Raw genomic sequence first — 18,221 nt, forward strand, 5'->3', positions numbered from 1 at the left:
ATCATCAGACCAAGAGTCAGCCTTGGATTCCCCATCACGTTCCCGCCTCCTTTAAGAGTTGTTCCAAGCTTCAACTACTATCTCGTTGTTGTTCTGTGAACAGCTACTACCTCTATACTGACCATCTCCTTGACGCCCTTTCTTATCCCTTATCCACAACCATGGTGGCCTTCAGCCGTATTGCTGCCACCACCCTCGCCCTTGGCGGTTCCGTAAGCGCTCGTCGTAGAGGCGAATGTCCTGCTGCTGATGCTGTCAAGACCGCACAAGCCAAGCCTGCCGCAACGGTGAAAGCTGCTGAGCTGGCCGACTTCAAGCCAGGCGTGCAGTGGGAGATCTGTATTCATCATCCCATCAAGCATGACAGTGCTGCAGACTTGATCCCGGCCAAGGCTAAGGTCTGGGATATCGACATGGGCCACGCCCAGGAGTTCCCCAACATGATCCCCATGCTCAAGGTAAGCAAGCTTTCTGCAACATGTTGGTGTGGATAAGCCATGTACTGACCCGACGGCCTAACAGAGCGCTGGCAAATTCGTTATTTGCTACTTCAACGCCGGAGCCCTTCAGGATTGGGATGACGACAAGAGCAAGTTCCCCAAGGAGGTCATCGGTCACTCCCTGTCCTACCCCTACGGCGACGAAGAATGGTATCTCGACATCCGGGACTCTCGTGTCCTTGAGCTCCAAAAGGCACGACTAGACATTGCTGCCAAGATCGGCTGCGATGCTGTCGATCCGGACAACGTCGATGCCTGGCAACAAAATGACGAGGACCCCACGGGCTTCAAGCTCAAGTCTTCTGACTACACCAACTACCTCAAGAACCTCGCCAAGTACGCCCACTCGATCAAGACCAAGGACGGCCAGCCCCTCCTCGTCGGCCAGAAGAACGCCCCCGAGATCGCCGAGGACCTCGTTTCGACCCTCGACTTTGCCGTGCTCGAGTCCTGCCGCGGCAACAGCGATCCCAACGAAGAGAGCTGGCCCTTTTGCGAGGACTTCCAGACCTATATCGACGCCGGCAAGCCCGTACTCCAGATCGAGTACCCCCCCTCGGTGGAGAAGACGGGCAAGCTCAGTGCATCGGACAACAAGTACTACTGCACTGCCGAGGACGAGGACAAAGGCTTCAGCAAGATCATCAAGTGGGCTTCTGCTCAGCTTGACGGCTGGGGTCAGTACTGCGGCGAGGAGCCCTTCCGTACTCCTGCGGCCAAGTATGAATAAACACACACAGAGACTCAAACATCCTCCCTGAGAGGACTTGAAATGGACTGTCGAGCTTGGACATGTTGGGTGCCCCCTTTGGACATTGTATATAAACCCATCTCAACCTCTACGCCAGCAGCCCTTTCACGACTTCACTTCTATTAGCATGTAAATATTGGTACTTGTTATGACACATTCAGATCTTGAGTTGATCTGGAAGTAGATAGTCATTTATATCTCACATTCTGATGATACAAACGACATTATTATACACGATAGAGTGGCTTCAGTTTCGAGTAGCAACATGGTGATAGACGTCGAGAAATTTCCCGTATTCTCCGTATACCTTTCTTTCGTCTCCTCCGTGTCCTCCGTGTCCTCCGTGTCCTCCATAGTCTCCGTAGTCATGTCATCCGTTTTTCTGTATTCCCCGTAACCTATCTCCGTGTTCCCCGTAGTCTCCGTATTTTCCGTATCCTTTTCTTCGTCTCTTCCGTATCCTCCGTAGTCTCAGTATTCTTTTCTCCGTATTCTCCGTATCTCCCGTGTCTCCCGTGTCTCCCGTGTCTGTTTCTACGTAGTCTCCGTAGTCTCCGTGTGCCTTGTCTTCCGTATCTGCCGTATCCCCCGTTATCTCCATGCCATTTTCTCCGTATTGCCCGTACTTTATGCATATTCCGTATTCTCCGTAAGCTCTAGAGTCTTTTTTACCCTCTATGTTCGTAGATATTACGGCTCTTGTAATTCTCAAGAGTGCGTTGAGCCAGTTGATTACTACAAGTTAGCCACTAACAAGTGAAAGGTCAGAAAAGGAACAATGATCTAGCTCTCTACTATCGCCGACATTTGCCAGGTAAGCATAGTAGCACGGCTGCTCAACATTGGATTTTTTAGCAATGTGAATATAGGTTGGCATTTTAAATAATTTGATCATCTAAATCACATCAACTCAGTATACAACAAGCATCAAACGTCATAGAAACTCATAATCGCATAACTCAACCACACAACGGGTATATTCGAATCATAGATGCTCAGGGGTCACCCTTTTTCATTACCTCGGCACGATCATTGCGAGATCCGGGCCCTGTCCTTGAGATTTATGTTTCGCAGCTGTATCGCCACAAACGCCACGAGAGAAGCACCAATGACAAGTCCCAAGAGCAGAAGCATAATATCCACGGGCACGGGATTTCCGTTGAAAGTCTCGTGAAACAAGACGTCGAGACCCGACTGGGAAAAGTTCAAGAGACCTGACAGACAGATGATGAGGCCGTAAACGGTGCCAAAGGTCCGGAAGCCAAAGACCTTGGCGCTATAGTCCGATACGGCAGTGTAGTAGAAGGGACGGTACAGGACGAAGAGGACGACGCCAGAGTATGCTGCCCAGTCGGACGGTATCACGCCGAGAATTCCTATCAGTGTGCCGCAAGTGACGAGCGTCGCTAGGACAAGAACGGTGCTAACATGATCGAGAGCCGTGCCGATAAAAGGGATCGAGACGAGTCCACCCACTGGGAGAGCCACGTCAAAGAAGGTGTTGATCCTCACAGCGCGCTCATGATCCCCGAAAATAGCCTCGTATTGTGGACGAATCGTCGCGACAAAGAAGTTGATGCGGGTCATCTGCACCACAGTGAAGAGACAAATCAGTATGAACCAGGGCGACCGAATCTGCTCAAGGACGGTGCGGTCGTGCAGTACACCCCAGACGCCAGACGCAACATGCTGCCTCTCCTTGGCTTCGACTTGACGGTCTCCAGTTGCCGAGCCGAGGAGGTTCTCAATGTCGTGCACCACTGCCTTGTGCCTCTCTCTCTCCTCACGCCGCTCCTCACGTAGTAGCGCTGTGTGCTCGTCGACTTGATCATCAGCGACCTGCGTACCCATATCTTCGTCGTTGAGTGAATCCTCATCTGCCTCAGCAGCCTGGCCAACGAGCTCGCCGACGGTCTTGTAAGATTGCGCAGGCATGAGAAGCAGTTGGCTGACAAATATGACAGCTGGGACAACCAAGTAAACGAGGAAGAAACGATGTAGCGTGAAGCCGCCGTTGGTGGCGTTGTATATAAGCCTATACATGAGGAACAATGCGCTTGAGGAGTCAAAGGCACCCGTCATGAGTGCCAAGATAAGACCCGAGTGCCGAGGAAACGCATTGGATAGCTGGAAGGACGAGATATACGTGAACGGGCCTCCGAGAGCCAGGAAGAGATATCCTGGGAGCAGCGCATCAAACGGCAGTTGTTTAGCATTCGCCATGAGTAATGCGCCCATTGCGAGGAAGAAACATCCCAGAAGGCCACACACACGGGGACCAAAATGATCCAGGATGGCACCGACGGGAAGAGCAGCAACGTTGGTGCCGACGGCGGCGACGGTGAACATGAGGTTCAGCCGGATCTCGACGCACGTGTCATGAGGATCGTCGGCAAGGGCATTTGCATCGCCGTTGAGGCTTTGGTGGTCTCCATAGTGGCTGAGCTTGCAAATGTCGGAATATGCGCCCTCAAGCTTGAGAACGGGCTTGATCGCAGCGTAGCCAAAGACTGATAGTCTGTCAATTGACCATTCTGAAGGGCAGAAGGGTGTATACTAGCCTATTCCCGCTGCAAAGAGGCAGTGTATAACTGCAGCAGCAATCTGAACTGTATGATACAATCAGCACCGATTGACCATTGAATGATCACGTTGGACAACATACGCAACCGCTTCCACTCAGGAACCTCGAATGCTCCGACCGTCTCCGCATGCTGATCGTCCGGCCTCAAAGACGCAGTCTCGTAGTCTTGCGGCACAGGGTTAAACGTCAACCGGCGAACCCTCAGACTCGCATCGCTCGCCCTCCTATCGCGGCCCTCGTGGTGGTGGCCCGGCGGGACCGAAAGCGTCTCGATGCTCTGGACGCGATTCAGCGACATTGTTCCGGACGCCTGTGTACGGTCGAGAATTGGCAAACAATGTCAATCCTGGAGAAAACAAGCTTAAAAAGCTGAAAGCGGGCAGGGCTTGTCTGGATTTAAAGCAGCTCGGGGTGAAGGGTGTGGTCATGCAGTCGATGACGAAGGCGGGACGGGATCACGATGCGCCACCAGACGGCATCGCATATGCATGTCTCTGGAGGAGAGTCAATTGCATAGACTTTAGCCGGGAAGTCGAGGATGAAATAGGCGCAGTTGACGTTGGTTGACTCTTATCATTGGGTGTGAGGAGAAGCAACTCTTATCACAATCTATCCCCTCCTCCTCCTCGGCCTTCTCCCAAGATCAACCTAGTGTCGGCATTCAAACACCGATCACAGAGGCCATTACCGTCCTTGATATGAGAATCAGTACACACAAGACATGCAGAGAGAGATACAGGGAAGCTTACCGCTGTCACCTCAAGACTTCCCCAAGCTTCCCTCAATCCGACTAATGACGCATGCAAGAGCACATCAGAAGCAGCACCGAATGCGGGGATTGGTTGACAGGGAACTTGACTCCGATAAAAGGTCACAGGTTCGCGGGAAGGGAGCTAAGCGCTTATTAGCTACAGCACCATCCATGGTTCATACTGAAGCTGCGCCCGTCAGGCCGTGGCGTCTGGGGAACCTGAAGCCAGTCAGCTCAACCCGGATTGACTCGCACCTTCCATTCGGCGTCCGGAGCGGGTCACCTCCGTCCCCGATGAACCACCACCGGAGACTGACTACAAGACCAAACACCAAGCAGAGAGGTCGCAAATAGCAAGCATAAGCAAGATCACGATCACCGAGACCAGCAGAGTAAAAACAGAATTACCAGATTCAAGACACTATACAGTACAAGGTTCACAGACATTAGATGGACAAGCCTGGATGAGCGCCTATTGCTGGACCCGTCGACGCCGACCCCGAACGATTCCTTCTTCTTTCTTTCTTTCTTTCTTTCTTTGTTCATCCTCCGAAAAGAGATTCTCGCGCCGCCCTCTCCCCGGGGAAGTAAACAAAAACGCCGCGGGCTCCTCCCAATGCGTGATTGATAATTCGCAGTCGTCGGTTGCATCCATCCGTCGCCATCCATACAACGTGTCTGTGCATGGGGGAATCTTGTCAAGCATGTATGAGAAAACGACAAAAATGCATATATGGAGTACGTGCCGACAAAGAAAAGCGAGGGAAAAAATACTGCTGGGAAAAAGACACAGAGAAAAGAGACTGGCACCTAGATCAGCCGTCGAAACGTTCTTCAATCCCTTTCAAGTCATCCAAGTCCATATCCACAAGAAATCTAGCCCCAGCTTGACAAACAAAGGGAGGAATCCCGCTCTTTTCAGCCGCGGTACAGGTCGGCAGATTCAACTTGTGCTCCGCTGCTTGTCCTCGTCCGTGGCCTGCGGCCGAAGGGTCCCAAGCTCTGCCGCTCAGAATATTCACAAGAAGGTCCAAAAATTAACAACGCACATCCTACTCAAAAATCTTGCGACTTTTTAACTAAAAGTATCGGACGATGGCCTTGCCACCAGACTTCATGCCAGTCTGTCAATTGGTTAGCATGTATTCTCTCAGATCAAGTTCATATCAACTCACAGTGCAGCCGCTGGCGCCGCCAGTCCACTTGCCGTTGACGTACGAGCACTCGGAGTTGACGTCTCCAGTGATCTCGATGTTGAAGTCAAGCGGAGCATCGCTTGTGGGCAGGTTCTGGAAGATGGAGATGTAGGTGATGCCGTCGGCGGCCTGGCCAACACCGAGGACAACGGGAGCCCAGTTACCGGCGTCCTTGCCCTTGGGGCTGTCCCAGACACAAGCGTCCTCGACGCTGTATCCCTTCTTGTTAACGTAGTACTGAGCCGAGGTGCCAGAGCCGTTCCAGATGTAGTACTTGTCCTGCTCAGGGTTGCAGATGTTGACGCTGCCACCAGCTGTGGCAAGGGCGGGGATGACCATGTTCTCGGTTCCGGGGTAATCGGTTCGGCAGGTAACGATGTCCTCGTCGCAGTCGTTCTGGATGGAGACACCGCCAACACCGGGCTCGCAGAGGGTGTCGTAGCCGTCGCGGGTAAGCTCAAGGAAGCCCTCATCGTTACAGTAAAGACCACCAACGGACTCCTTGGTGGAGCCCTGGGCCTTGGGCCACTGAGTCTTCTGGTATCCAGCAGGGCAGGCATAAGAGCACATGGCACCCTTCTTGCACTTGTCGCCCTTGATAGCAGTGTGGATCGTGGTGATGGTCAACGAGTCCAAGGTGAAGTCGGGAACGTACTGAATACCAGACCAGCCACCCAGCTTGAGCCAGTCGAGAGCCTCAGCACCATACTCCGAGGGGAAGGTGCTGCAGGGAACCTTGCCGCTCTCGAACTTCTTGTTAACACCCGAGCCACCGCTGCTGCCGCCATAGGAGGAGCCAGAGTTGGAGTTGGAGGGGGTCTTGGCCTTGGGCTTCTCAGCAGCAACCGAGGAGACAACCTCGGCAACAGTGGTGGGAGCTGCCGCAGCAGGGGCAGAGGTGACCTCCTTGGACTGGTAGAACTGAGCGCCAATCTCAGCCTTCTGCTTCTGGGGCTCGGGCTGGGTGGTCTCGGCAGGAGGGGGAGGCTGGTAGGTAGGGTTGGATTCGCCAACGATGATCAGGTTGCCGCCATCGAGACCGGCCTTGGCCTCTTCCTGACCAAGCTTCTTTCCGGCGAGCTCGTAGACGGTCTCAGTGGCAGCAACGACGTACTCGGTGACAACGTTGGCACCACGCTTCTGGACCTTGGAGCCGGCATGGCGGCGGTTGTGGACGTGCTGGTGCTGGTGAGCAGTGGCGCCAGCGGCCAATGTCGCGGCGAGCGTGTAAGTGATGAGGTTCTTCATCGTAACGGTCTGTGGCGCTGTGGCGATCCAACTATAATATCTATACAAGGTTTGCGGTTAGCTTTAGACCTTCAACGGCTGCCACTGCAGTATGGTTTTGGACTACTGTCCAAGCTAGACGGTGCAAGAGACGAAGAGAGAGGAGAGGTCGCAGGATATGGATCGGTTGTCGACATCGTTTGTTAATGTTGATTCGTTTTCATCGTGTCGCCAAGCCTGCCCACGTCGTCGTTTCCGTTGCCGTCGACGACGCAGATCAACACTTTTCGTTTCCCTCTCGAGTGATTCTTGACTCTATGACTCTCCTCGCAGTGCCACATCAACACAATCGCAGGCTCCTTGTGATATTGGTCGATTTCTGTTCCTCCTCGTCTCGGTCATGTTGGTGGTCGTTTCCATGGTTCGTCTCCTGTCTCTTGTCTCTCCCTTCGTCTCTCGTCTGCCAGCTCTTCTCCAGTTTCCGGGTTCCCCCCTTCCGCCATCAATGTCGTTCCGCACATCAACTAACCTGTTTTTCTAATGGGTTGTGTTTGTGGAAGGCAAAGTCCGGTCCCCAAATCGTAGCGAGCGACAGCTGTAGAAGCGAATGTAGTGAGGAACCAAAATAACAAAATAAAGGAGCGTGGGAGAGAGTGGAAGAAAGATGAAACTCTCAGTTGGCAAGGAAGGAGCAGCACGATGAAAGCAAAAGGAACAAAGCGCCTGGGGCGGCGGAGACGAAAGGGGATAGAAAGAGAGGAAGGCCGAGCGTCTTGACTGGGGACCAAGACTGGGACTGGGGTGACTCTGCGCTTGGAAGGGGGAAGCTAGCTAAGGTAGGAACCTGAGGAGGAGACTACGTCGGAGAACGGTGGGCGAGGAACAGGACGGGAGCGTTTGGAGAGATTGGCAGACCCAGCACCAGCTCCGGGCCTTGGTGCGAACGCGCACAGGGTGCCCTCGAGACCAAGACGCAACCGGGCGCTTCATCACGTATCAGACACCGAGACATGCACCAAGAGGAGAAGGAGAGACATCTGCTACTGCTCCTAAAGGACTAGCGCGAGTTCCAGAAGCAAGATGCTCACTCCAAGCCTTGCCAAATCTGGGCGATCCGCCTAATTCAGGGGTGACCGCTGCCCACGTCCAGGGCATGCCGGGAAATTCCCAGGGGAGGACCGGCCACAGTCCAGGGGGCCGCTACTCGATACGGCAGCCCAATGCCTGGTCTGCTCTCTTAGGACGGGAAATTAACTCTATCGTTTCAGTGGGTTCGGCCGACACTGTCCCATTCTCGTGGCCCTTGTTGGCTCTCGTTCAGCCCGGGCCCCCCCTTGTGTTGACCCATTGGATGCCCCGCCATCGGCTAGCGACCCTGGCCGGTGTTGGACAAAGATTCTCAGGCACCAGGCACAATGCACACAGATTGCACACACACGCACATGCACACGCAGCCGCGGCGGGCAAGAGGCACCTGGCCACTCACACCTGAACCAGCGCCTACCGACTAAAATAAACCACGCCATCAGCACCCCCTGCACACAAAAGAAAGCCAGCCCAGACCTCCAGTCCAGCTGCTAATGCAACGACACACTGGCCACCAATGCTGCGGATCCTGAATGGGTCCCCCAGAATGAGATCGACGTCCTGTCGTTTCGCAATGAGACGCGGGCCCTCGTCCGTCTGTCACTTTCGGCCTCTTGGTCCGTCGCTGGTTGCAGCTGTTGACCTGTTTGCTAGCATCGCCATTCACCCAACCGTATGTCCACCACCACCGTCGTCGTCATGGCATAAATTAGGATGGGCAGATCCCCGTCTCCTGGGCATCTTGGCTCGGGATCAACAAGTAACCTGCTCCATGCGAAAATAGGAGCCAAGCTTTTTTGGCACCGACCGCCCTAGCTACGCTACCCAGGACAGAACCGCCACTCCCACAGCAACAGTCTCTCTCCAACCACCAGCCCCCTTTTTCGCGTCGTCAACAACCTGTTGGTCAACGCTTGGCTTCGACCAGGTTTTCTCTCAGCTGGCGCGTCTTGGCCTTGGCTCGGGCTTTTCCTTGAACGGGACGCTAACCAGTCGGTGAGCTATGTTTGTGTGTCTGAGCAGATCAAGCTGTCAATTCCCGGCAGCAGGACCACGGACTGTCGCAGTTTGGTTGCGTCTCGACTGTTTAGCTCGTAGGCGAGATGCTCAAAATCGAAGCCATCGCGAATATTCGAAACCCATCTCGTAAGTTGATGGAGCGCTATTTGCTTCTGAACCAGGCACCTGCCTGAAGGGGTCAGTCCATTTTCCACTGGGCCGCCCATGGATCACCATCCGCCACACGCGCAAGAAGGCGGGTAAACCGGTACGTATCTTCCAGGGGAAGCCGGGCTCACAGCTTCCATCGGTTCTGTGCCGCTCGTGGCGGAATCATGCTCGCAGCAGTTTGACCTTCGGGTACCTGGCACTAGCTCCTGGCTGCCTGCCCTTGCCAAACAACCCCTTTGGCTGGCCGTTGGACGTTTGATCAGATCAGGCCGATGAGGCCAATCAAAGCCGTAGTCGCGGCAAACCCAATCATGGCAGGCGGAATAATGCCAGCAGATCAAGCCTCATCTCGATTGACAACCCCCAGCGTCAAGGCATGATGCTCAGGGTCCGGATAAGAGTTGCCATTCGCCAGCATTCATAAATTAACTTAATATCATTGCCCATATCTCTGGGTCGGCCTCGTGGCCGGGTCTGCCTTTGTCGACTGATTGGTTGATTCGTACGTCATGAGCATGACAACGTCCTCTCTCTTGACCAAGGCAAAAGTCCAACACAGCAGACATTCATGTGGAAGATTGCAATTTTCCCTCCTATTTTCGCTCTTGGATGATCAGATGGATGCGAATGCACCGTGCCGCAGGCTCGCGCTCGTTGCCGGAAACAACTCTGGTTGCATTCATCCCTGAATATCAAAATCAGATCGGCAATGCCCGTCCGTCCATGCAATGGCAATGCAGCAACCCCTCCCCAACATGTGTCAAGTCAGCCTCGGTCTCATTCAAAACTGCCATGTCACTCACTCACAAGATCAAGGTGCCATCTTCATCTTCGCTTGACAACTCGGTAATCCAACACAACAAATAATGAATTGTTGGAGTCATGGTCTTTTTTGTCTGGTGATTCTTCCCCACCCGAAACCAACATCATCAGCCCCTGTCAAGGTTCCAGGTTCAAGGAGACAAAGGACCGGCACACGCCGAGACCTGTCAGCGACAAAGGCAGACGGATGAACTCCACAGGTAAATGTCGCTTTTCTTTTTCGCTTATTTACTTTCGTTGAGTCTCTGAAACTTCCTTTTCACAAGCGAGCGCTCTGTTGGTCCGGCCTCTGACAGATATTCTGCCCCTCCTCTCCTCTCACTCCTCCATGCTCGGGTCATCCTTCTGACTTACACCGTCTGTCGACATGATCCTTCGGTCGTCATCCTCCCGCATTGCATCAGCCCGCTGGGCTTCCATCCTTCCGCTTCCTTTGGCCCCATGTGGCGGCCACTGCAGCACACGTCAGCACCTAATTTCATCGGCCCCCCAGCTTGTGACTTGTGCCAGTGGACAATTTCATTCGTACCCCAGTTTGATGTCGTTGTTTCGTTTCTTTCCATGGGTCTCGTGCCGCGTGGGCCGATCCTTCAAACAACCGCCACGCAGCTTGACCCGCGAGGCTTTCGGTGAATATAATTGCGATAATCTCCCTCAGCCGTGTTGGATGACTTTGTCTGCCTCGTGCCGCCCACATCGGCATGAAACAGGCGACCAATCAACTCGCCATGACTCGAGTGCTGCGCAGCATGTAATTGCGATGCCTACAAGATCTCGGCTGCTCGGCTGGCCAAACGCGTCACCCGATACCAAGCAAATAATGTTCGATCCGCGCTTGTTGCGGGACTGTATTTTCCATCCGGACGTGCTGCACACAATGCGTACATACTATTGACGGGATGTTGTGCCACAGCCCGATAACCCCCGTTGTTGTTTCACGGCCTTGACTCTGGCCGAATTGCAGGGTCTCCTCCACCTTTAGACCAATGCCCTCCCTTCCTCCCTCTGGAGCTGTCCCCTCTCTGTCACAAACACGTTTAACCTACCGGGCCGATGGCGATATGCCAAATTGAAACAATATGCTTATCTGTCGGCAAGTCGAGTCATTGAGAGTCGGAAAGGCGGTCACTTCGAGTACGAGGGATCTTGCATGTAATTTGTGCGACCAGGATGGTTGCTTCTGCATGCGGTTCTAAAAATTAATCCATCGCCAGCTTGTCACCAAGTACCGGCCCTTCCATAGGTACCACGTCGGCTTCTAATCATGTCTCTGTTTCGTAGTATGCCGGCAAATGTGAATCCACACGCCATTGATAGTATCACATCTGACTGGTAAAAATGCGTAGAATGTGGTTTGCATGACACAAGTCTGCATTCCAGTCACCATTTCGATGGCCACGTTTAGCTCCTAGACACTGGCCCGACCTTACGATGTGGTATGTCCACGGTGTCTTCCTGTTGGATAGGCATGCATTGGGCTGATTCCGTTTCTTCGGTTCACTTGCCTAACATATCGTAGTGTAGTGGACATGTAGCAATCATCATCAACTGGCAGTCCATGTTGTCCAGGGTAGGCAGCACGTATGGATGTCTTCATGGAGTTGTCCTCAACATCATTTACTCAAAGCAACTATTTCCAAAGGATGCCGTATGGAAACAGAATGACGAACGAAAATACTTATTGTATATAGAGCAACCAACTGTAGTAAAGTATAAGCTCTTTGGTGAGCCATCATCCGTCCGTCCTCGTCCACGTCAAGACGACCAGCTACCCTACACTTCCACGTCACGATGCCTCGCTCATCCAGACTCGTGTGTACAGTCGAACATTCTGTGTTGACACTCCTGTGTGGTGAGACGCCTCATTGACGCCTAGAATTCTTCTATGTGGTCGGATTGTCGAGCCTGGGCGACGGTTCGAAGCTGCGGTGTAACACATTGGCATCAGATGTCCAGCTAATACACCAAACCTTTACGCGAAGTATGCGCTCGACACGGCTAAGAGGGTAGCGAGAACATGGAGGAACGTGAAATTGGGCATTCCCCGGGGACGAAATGGATGTTTAGATTGCTCTGGCATTCGAGCAACCCACACAGGCACCTAAAGGCCAACATGAACTTCTACACCCACCCACGATAGCATCATATCATGTAGCGGAAGCTAGGCACGAAGTGCACAAGAGAACGAATGAGTCGATGACGTGAGTTGGAATGCTAGCAGAATAGGCATGTACATGTAGACACTGAGCATAGAGCTTGGCCCCGCCTTGGTTCATCTCGACCTCTGGGGAATGAAGCTCAAGGGCTAGACCGTGGGGCATGGCATCAATTTCGTGCGCCATAACTTCCACGTCGACAAGGACGTGAGGCTTGAATGTCTTCGATTGCCGTGTCACGCGACATCATGTCCGCTAACAGATTCTAGAACGAGGCTAATGGTTGTGGCCGGCAGGCTTGAAGATGGTGGACTCGGACGGCATTCCCAAGACAATTACCGTAGATATTGCCAAGCCGAGGCGCCGACTACAACACACCAATAAACAATGCCCAAGAATGTCACCAATTGCCAGGTGTGAACAACAGTCACATAATACGACGTGCCCGATCGGCTGTTCTTATGACAGCTGAAAGCTGAGATGACAGCTGGGCAACCAAAAGCCCGATTGGCCAGGAGGATATGGAAATAGAATGCGACATCTTCAACGGAGTCTTGCGATTTGACAGTTCCCCCCATGATGTAACGTCTTGCGAGTGCGGCGCACCTTTCGAGCTTAACAACTGCAGAAACGAGACAAGAGATAGCTTGTTGAAGACATCCATGGATCCATCCACAGCTTGAACTCGATCGGTTGTGGCTTTCGACAGGGCCCAACACTCCGCAGCTTCCACCAAGAACGCCACGACCGCACTCACGCAGTTGAAGGCTTTCCCCCAGACCCCTTCCCAGCTGAAGTGGACATTAACAGCGGCCAATCAGCCCCAGGTTTTCTCTATCGCCATTTCCTGGCTGGCGTGATCGGGCGGCTAGAATAACGGTGAGCCGGGGGGCCGATAGAAGCAAATAGCTCTCAGCCTGGCGACACGGATAATGATGAGAAGTGACAGGATGGGGGATTGCCGAGAGAGAGAATGGCCAATGATATTCGCCAAACCCGCCAAAAGACGATGCCTAGCCGAATCAGTGATCAGTGGAACCGGTCCGAGGTTGAAGAAGTTGATGGTCTGCAGGCTTTGGGCACCGCGTTCAGGTCCTCCCGCTCGAGGCCATAGGTAGATCATGGAGATAACGGTGTTTATACACACAGTTAACCGGGGTATTTCGAGACACATCACCATGTCAAGACAAACGTCTGGCTTGAAGCCTCATAGTTCTTAATGCTCCAGATTCAGCAACAGCGGCAGAACAAGCAAGTCCGGAGCACTTCGTGGGTGAAGCAACCTGGTTGTCTCACAGCCACAGCAATGAGTGGGCTGGGTTGATGTGATCACTGTGACGCTGACGGTGAATCTAGACGCTAGAGCCTCTCATGTTGAAGGACGTTGCAGATCAGAGCATCCGCCTGCGGCCTTCCGAGGCACACGGGTACTATTGGATAGCTAAAACCACATCGGAACAGGTCGTCCGCGGCTTGGGCTCAGCCATTCGCTCGATTCTGACTGAAGACGCGACCCAAGCTGACCGTACCGTAATACTGTCCATACCTACCTGCAAGGTATTTGTCAGTCAGTGAGCAATGATGGGCGAGACAAGGCAAGCCAAGTGTTATCGGACAAGACGGCGATGGATCTCGAGGGTGCGGCGGTTGTTTGTTGGGCCCCCGTGGCTTCGCTTCGCTGACGGAGCCAACCTGAACGTGGCGCGCTGTGGCGCATCACTCAAGCATCCGGTCCCTAAAAAGGGTTCATTCTTGCAGGTTTTTTGCATCTTTCTGAGCCGGTCCTTACTCAACACGAGCTTGATGGGGACTGGGGGAGCACAGGAAAAGGAGGGAGAGAGAGCAAACAACAGAGCACCAGAACAACAAGAAGAAACAACCAGGCGTGGCGGAGCAGGGGGCTGGGATGGTGAGCAGCTAGGATCAGCCACACCAATAAACCCAAAGGGATCCAGCGAGTCACAAGACTCGCCAGGCTCTCACACACCTGAACCACAGAACCACAGGGGTGCCACAGTCGGGCTTGAGTGAGCCGCCAGCCCACATCGCATCGTCCATCCCATCCATGGGTTTGAGGCCCGGGATCCATTTCGGGGGCTTTGCCTTGGTGCACCGCCACCTGCTGGCTCACCTGAGGGAAGCCAAGCAAGGATTGGGTGAGCCTAGCTGCGCCCGGCCCTGGAGGAGAGAGCCTTCAGCTCGGGAGCTGAGCATGACGCTGTACATATCCGTTAGTACTTGCTAGCTAGCCGTTCGATAGATCGGGGATTGTCGATTCAACCATACCGAGTTGTCTCGACTCTCGGCGACAGGGAGATGCGATTCTTTTGAGTTGATGATGAGTTCTCGAGTCTTCCAAGACTGGACTCTGCAAGATCCAGTCATCAGCAAGTGGGTGACGGAGAAGCCTTATGCTTATTGAAGGTTTCTTGTTTCTCTTCTTTTCCTGTCATGGCCCTATCAACTTGCGATAGGGCAGTGACATGCCGCCTCGTCTGTGGAACCGGTTTGCCTTGTCGACCTTGGAGAAGCAGTGGGCCTTCCGACGGGATACCTGGAGGGCATGTACCTTGGCCGAGGTGCATGGGATGGCATGGGATGGCCAGAGCCTCTGACAGCAGCAGTCTGTCGTCATCTCTCGTGTGTCGGGATGGATCGTTGCTTGCTCTCCTACCGTCTCCCGCTCTCACCTTTTGCTCGCGCAGTGTGCCCTATCAGAGGACAGAGAGCTGCTGTAACCTGGACGCCCATGGTCTGAAGAAGCCGGGATCACGCCGAGCAGCCCAGTCTTGGAGGAGATGAACAGGCGGAAGGAAGAGGTCTCGCCAGTAAACCATGGTCGATGATCGCTTGATCGTGATTATGAGATGCACGCGAATCTACACAATCGGACCCTTCGGGTTTTGGTTGGCAGCATGTTTGGCCGGATGGCTGACCCAATGTTTCCTACCTACCAGGGGAAGAGATACATCTGTTCCAAGTACCGTGAAACGAAGTCACTTTAGAGCCTTCCCCAGCACGTTTCCAGCCCGCCGCTCATCCCAAAAACGTATCGGTACCGCCCACTCCTGTCCGCTTTCGCGCTGTTCGGCTTTTTTTTGGGCCATGGCCTTGTCCCCAACCAAGCGCGCGTTTCCCTTTTCCCTCTTCTCTCACCACGTCTACCACGTACGTGCTCACTGGTGTTTGGTTTGCGTGTGTCTTTCTAGTAGCTTGTTTCTTCTGTCGCCCGCGATCCAAGGCCAGGTTTCACGCATGCCTTTTTCACATCGTCCAGTTCCATTTCCACTTCAGTCCAGTTCACGAGACGCGGTACGTACCCGCCGACCAGGTTTCCAGGTTCAGCGCTGCACGATCCCACCTGAAAGCCAAGCCCTCTCTGAAGGAACCAGCCCGGCAGCTGTCAACAATCCACTGACACACGCCCACACACACTTGTTCTTTTCCTCTTACGTACCCCACTCACTCAACCCGTCCACCCAGGCCAGCCAATCACGTCCCCTCTCGCCCACTTGCCCACTTTGACTCGCCCTCTCTATCGCCCGTCGTCGTTGCCTCGCAGCCCATCTCTCCGGCCGCCTCGTTCACTTACTTACCTTCCTACCCTTACCTCTTTACTTACCTACCTCTACCTTGCACAACTCTTTCGGCGCGACACCGTCATTATCATCGACCACCATCACGGGTACCTCTGCGCCTCTGTCCTTTTCCCACTGTCTCCATGCTTTAAACCGTTGCTCCTGCACGCTACGTACTGCCGGATTCGAGCCTCAATTCCACCTCTTGCCTCGTCGCCTGAGCCACTCACTGCCCACAGCGCATCGCCCACCCGCTCCTCACTCGCCTCCTCTGCCTTCCTGCCTGGGGAAAAAATATCAGCTCTCGCCACGTCTCCAGCCACACATCCATCCATCACGCCCCGACATGTGCCTTTGACCAAAGGCTTTGGCGTCTTCGAATATCGAAACTGACTGCATGCTGCATTCCATCTTTTTTCAAGTTTGTCAATTCTACGGCTAGCAGCTGCGTCTATGGCCTCGGACGCCTCCGCCTTCACCGCGACCGACGCCCCGCCCGCAACGCGCTCAGAAGCGACCCCTCCCGCCGTCATCCCTTCAGACGACGCAGTCAGGTTGCTCAAGCGGCCTCGCTCACCTTCTCCTGCATCGCCGCGATCCCTCGCCCTCCAGTCCCAGGGCCTTTTGGCCCTTGGCTCCCCGACAAAGTCGGCTCGGCTGGCCCTCGCGTCCAGCATCTCCCCGACGCCCTTGACAGCCGCAGCAGCTCTCGAGGACGAGCGCCGGCGACGCGAAGGCACCGATCACGACGACGGGTCTCGAATTCCTGCCCCGACGAGCGACAACCCTAGCCACAAGGCTCTCGCTTCCCTAATGTCCGGTGCTGTTCAAGCCATGAGCCGCCCTGTTGACGCGCCCCCAGCTGCGCCAACGGCGGCCATGGATGCTTCTCCAAAGGCTCCAAATCCCGTGGCGCTGGCGCAAAACGCGACTAGCCAGGTTGAAGAGCGTAGTGCGACAAGTCCGCAGAGCGCTGCTAGTGTTGTCGGTGTTCCAGTGACTGAAAGTCCCACTCCAATGGACGTTGACGCACCCAAGCTTGAGCAACATCACCAACAGTCGTCGCAACAGGTTGTTGGCCAAGAAGAGAGACACCAACCAGGCTCGTTATCATATCCAGGGTCGCTCCAGGCCACGGGTAACTTGGCGGAAACTCCTGCTAGAGGAATGAGCTTCCCCATGCCGGGGCAGGGCCAGACATCACCCACGTCATCCGCTTCCAAGAAGCATAAATGCCCCTACTGCAACACCGAGTTTACGCGCCACCACAACCTCAAAAGTCACCTCTTGACACACAGCCAGGAGAAACCGTACGTTTGTACCGAGTGTCAGATGCGGTTTCGCCGGCTTCATGACTTGAAGCGCCACGGGAAGCTGCATACGGGTGAGAAGCCCCACGTCTGTCCCAAGTGTGACCGCAAGTTTGCTCGTGGTGATGCTCTGGCTCGTCACTCCAAGGGTGCTGGTGGTTGTGCTGGACGACGGTCAAGCATGGGCAGCTTTGTTGATGATAATGATCTGGAGAACAGCATCGCCGAAGCTGATGAGTCGGCCATGTCTGGCCTCGCTTACGATAATGCAGAGGATGATGAACTGAGGCGACAAAGTCTGCCTAGCATCACGACCCAGCACGTCGCTGGAGCTCAAGGTGACGGCTATGGTGCACATGCCCGGACTTACCCGCCGCCTGGCGCGCGACCGGGCTCGGGAGGGCTTTTCCCTCCGAACGTGAGCCAGCAGCAAAACCAAGCGGGCTCCAATGCCTCACAGAATGTGGCCAACAATTTGGCCGCCCATACAGCCAGCACCAACATCTCGTCGTTGCCCGTTACGGCGGCCAACGCAAACATGTATTCACAGGCGGGGATTACAGAGAGTCCCAAGCCTTTGAGCCCCGGAGTTCAAGGTCATGATGGCAACAACCTGGTGCGGCAGCGCTCGCCCAGCTTGACGCAGCAGCTTCAGCAACAGCAATTTGGACGCCGGACATCGGACCTACAATCACCTCACAGCACGCAGCCTCGGCCCAAGCTTCCCGGGCTGTCACATCCTGAATTTGCCGCGCCCGGCTCCGCCGGCTTCTCCCACACCCGGAGCGGGAGCGGCGCCGCGCCCATCAACGAGAGCAACATGTTCGCACAGAGCGACCCTAGTGTTTGGGCTTACATCCAAACACTGGAGGAGAGGGTCAAGACTCTGACGGATAAGGTTACTACTCTGGATCATGTGGTGGCAGACTTGAAGCAACAGATGGAGACACGCGACGCCGCGGCAGCAGCAGCGGCGGTCAAGGCGTAGCGCGAGGTGACTTCAAAGCGTTGACGCATCTTTTTTTCCTTGTTGCAGGGCATACTAAGACGACCTTCGTTTTCTACCCTTGAGATTATTCGGCATGGTGCT

The 18,221-nt window shown here is 54.3% G+C and overlaps 4 protein-coding genes across 4 annotated transcripts; 2 read left to right on the forward strand and 2 right to left on the reverse strand.

Annotated features, from left to right (window-relative positions):
* Positions 1-161: 161 nt before the first annotated feature.
* NCS54_00049700 (Alpha-galactosidase) lies at positions 162-1,230 on the forward strand (the record flags this gene model as incomplete). The annotated part of the gene is made up of 2 exons (XM_053146147.1): positions 162-458; positions 523-1,230. The coding sequence occupies 2 exons, from the start codon at positions 162-164 to the stop codon at positions 1,228-1,230; spliced, it is 1,005 nt and encodes a 334-aa protein (XP_053002122.1).
* Positions 1,231-2,280: 1,050 nt separating this feature from the next.
* NCS54_00049800 (Hypothetical protein) lies at positions 2,281-4,133 on the reverse strand (the record flags this gene model as incomplete). Its single annotated transcript, XM_053146148.1, has 3 exons — positions 2,281-3,761; positions 3,813-3,860; positions 3,917-4,133. 3 exons carry the CDS (start codon positions 4,131-4,133, stop codon positions 2,281-2,283), a joined length of 1,746 nt encoding a protein of 581 aa, XP_053002123.1.
* A 1,532-nt stretch (positions 4,134-5,665) lies between these two features.
* NCS54_00049900 (Hypothetical protein) lies at positions 5,666-7,030 on the reverse strand (the record flags this gene model as incomplete). Its single annotated transcript, XM_053146149.1, has 2 exons — positions 5,666-5,710; positions 5,762-7,030. The coding sequence occupies 2 exons, from the start codon at positions 7,028-7,030 to the stop codon at positions 5,666-5,668; spliced, it is 1,314 nt and encodes a 437-aa protein (XP_053002124.1).
* Positions 7,031-16,274: 9,244 nt separating this feature from the next.
* On the forward strand, positions 16,275-18,119 carry NCS54_00050000 (Hypothetical protein; the record flags this gene model as incomplete). The annotated part of the gene is made up of 1 exon (XM_053146150.1): positions 16,275-18,119. The coding sequence occupies one exon, from the start codon at positions 16,275-16,277 to the stop codon at positions 18,117-18,119; it is 1,845 nt and encodes a 614-aa protein (XP_053002125.1).
* Positions 18,120-18,221: the final 102 nt, after the last annotated feature.

Source organism: Fusarium falciforme, chromosome 1 (genome assembly GCF_026873545.1).
Source record: "Fusarium falciforme chromosome 1, complete sequence".
In the NCBI taxonomy this organism is placed as follows: domain Eukaryota; kingdom Fungi; phylum Ascomycota; class Sordariomycetes; order Hypocreales; family Nectriaceae; genus Fusarium; species Fusarium falciforme.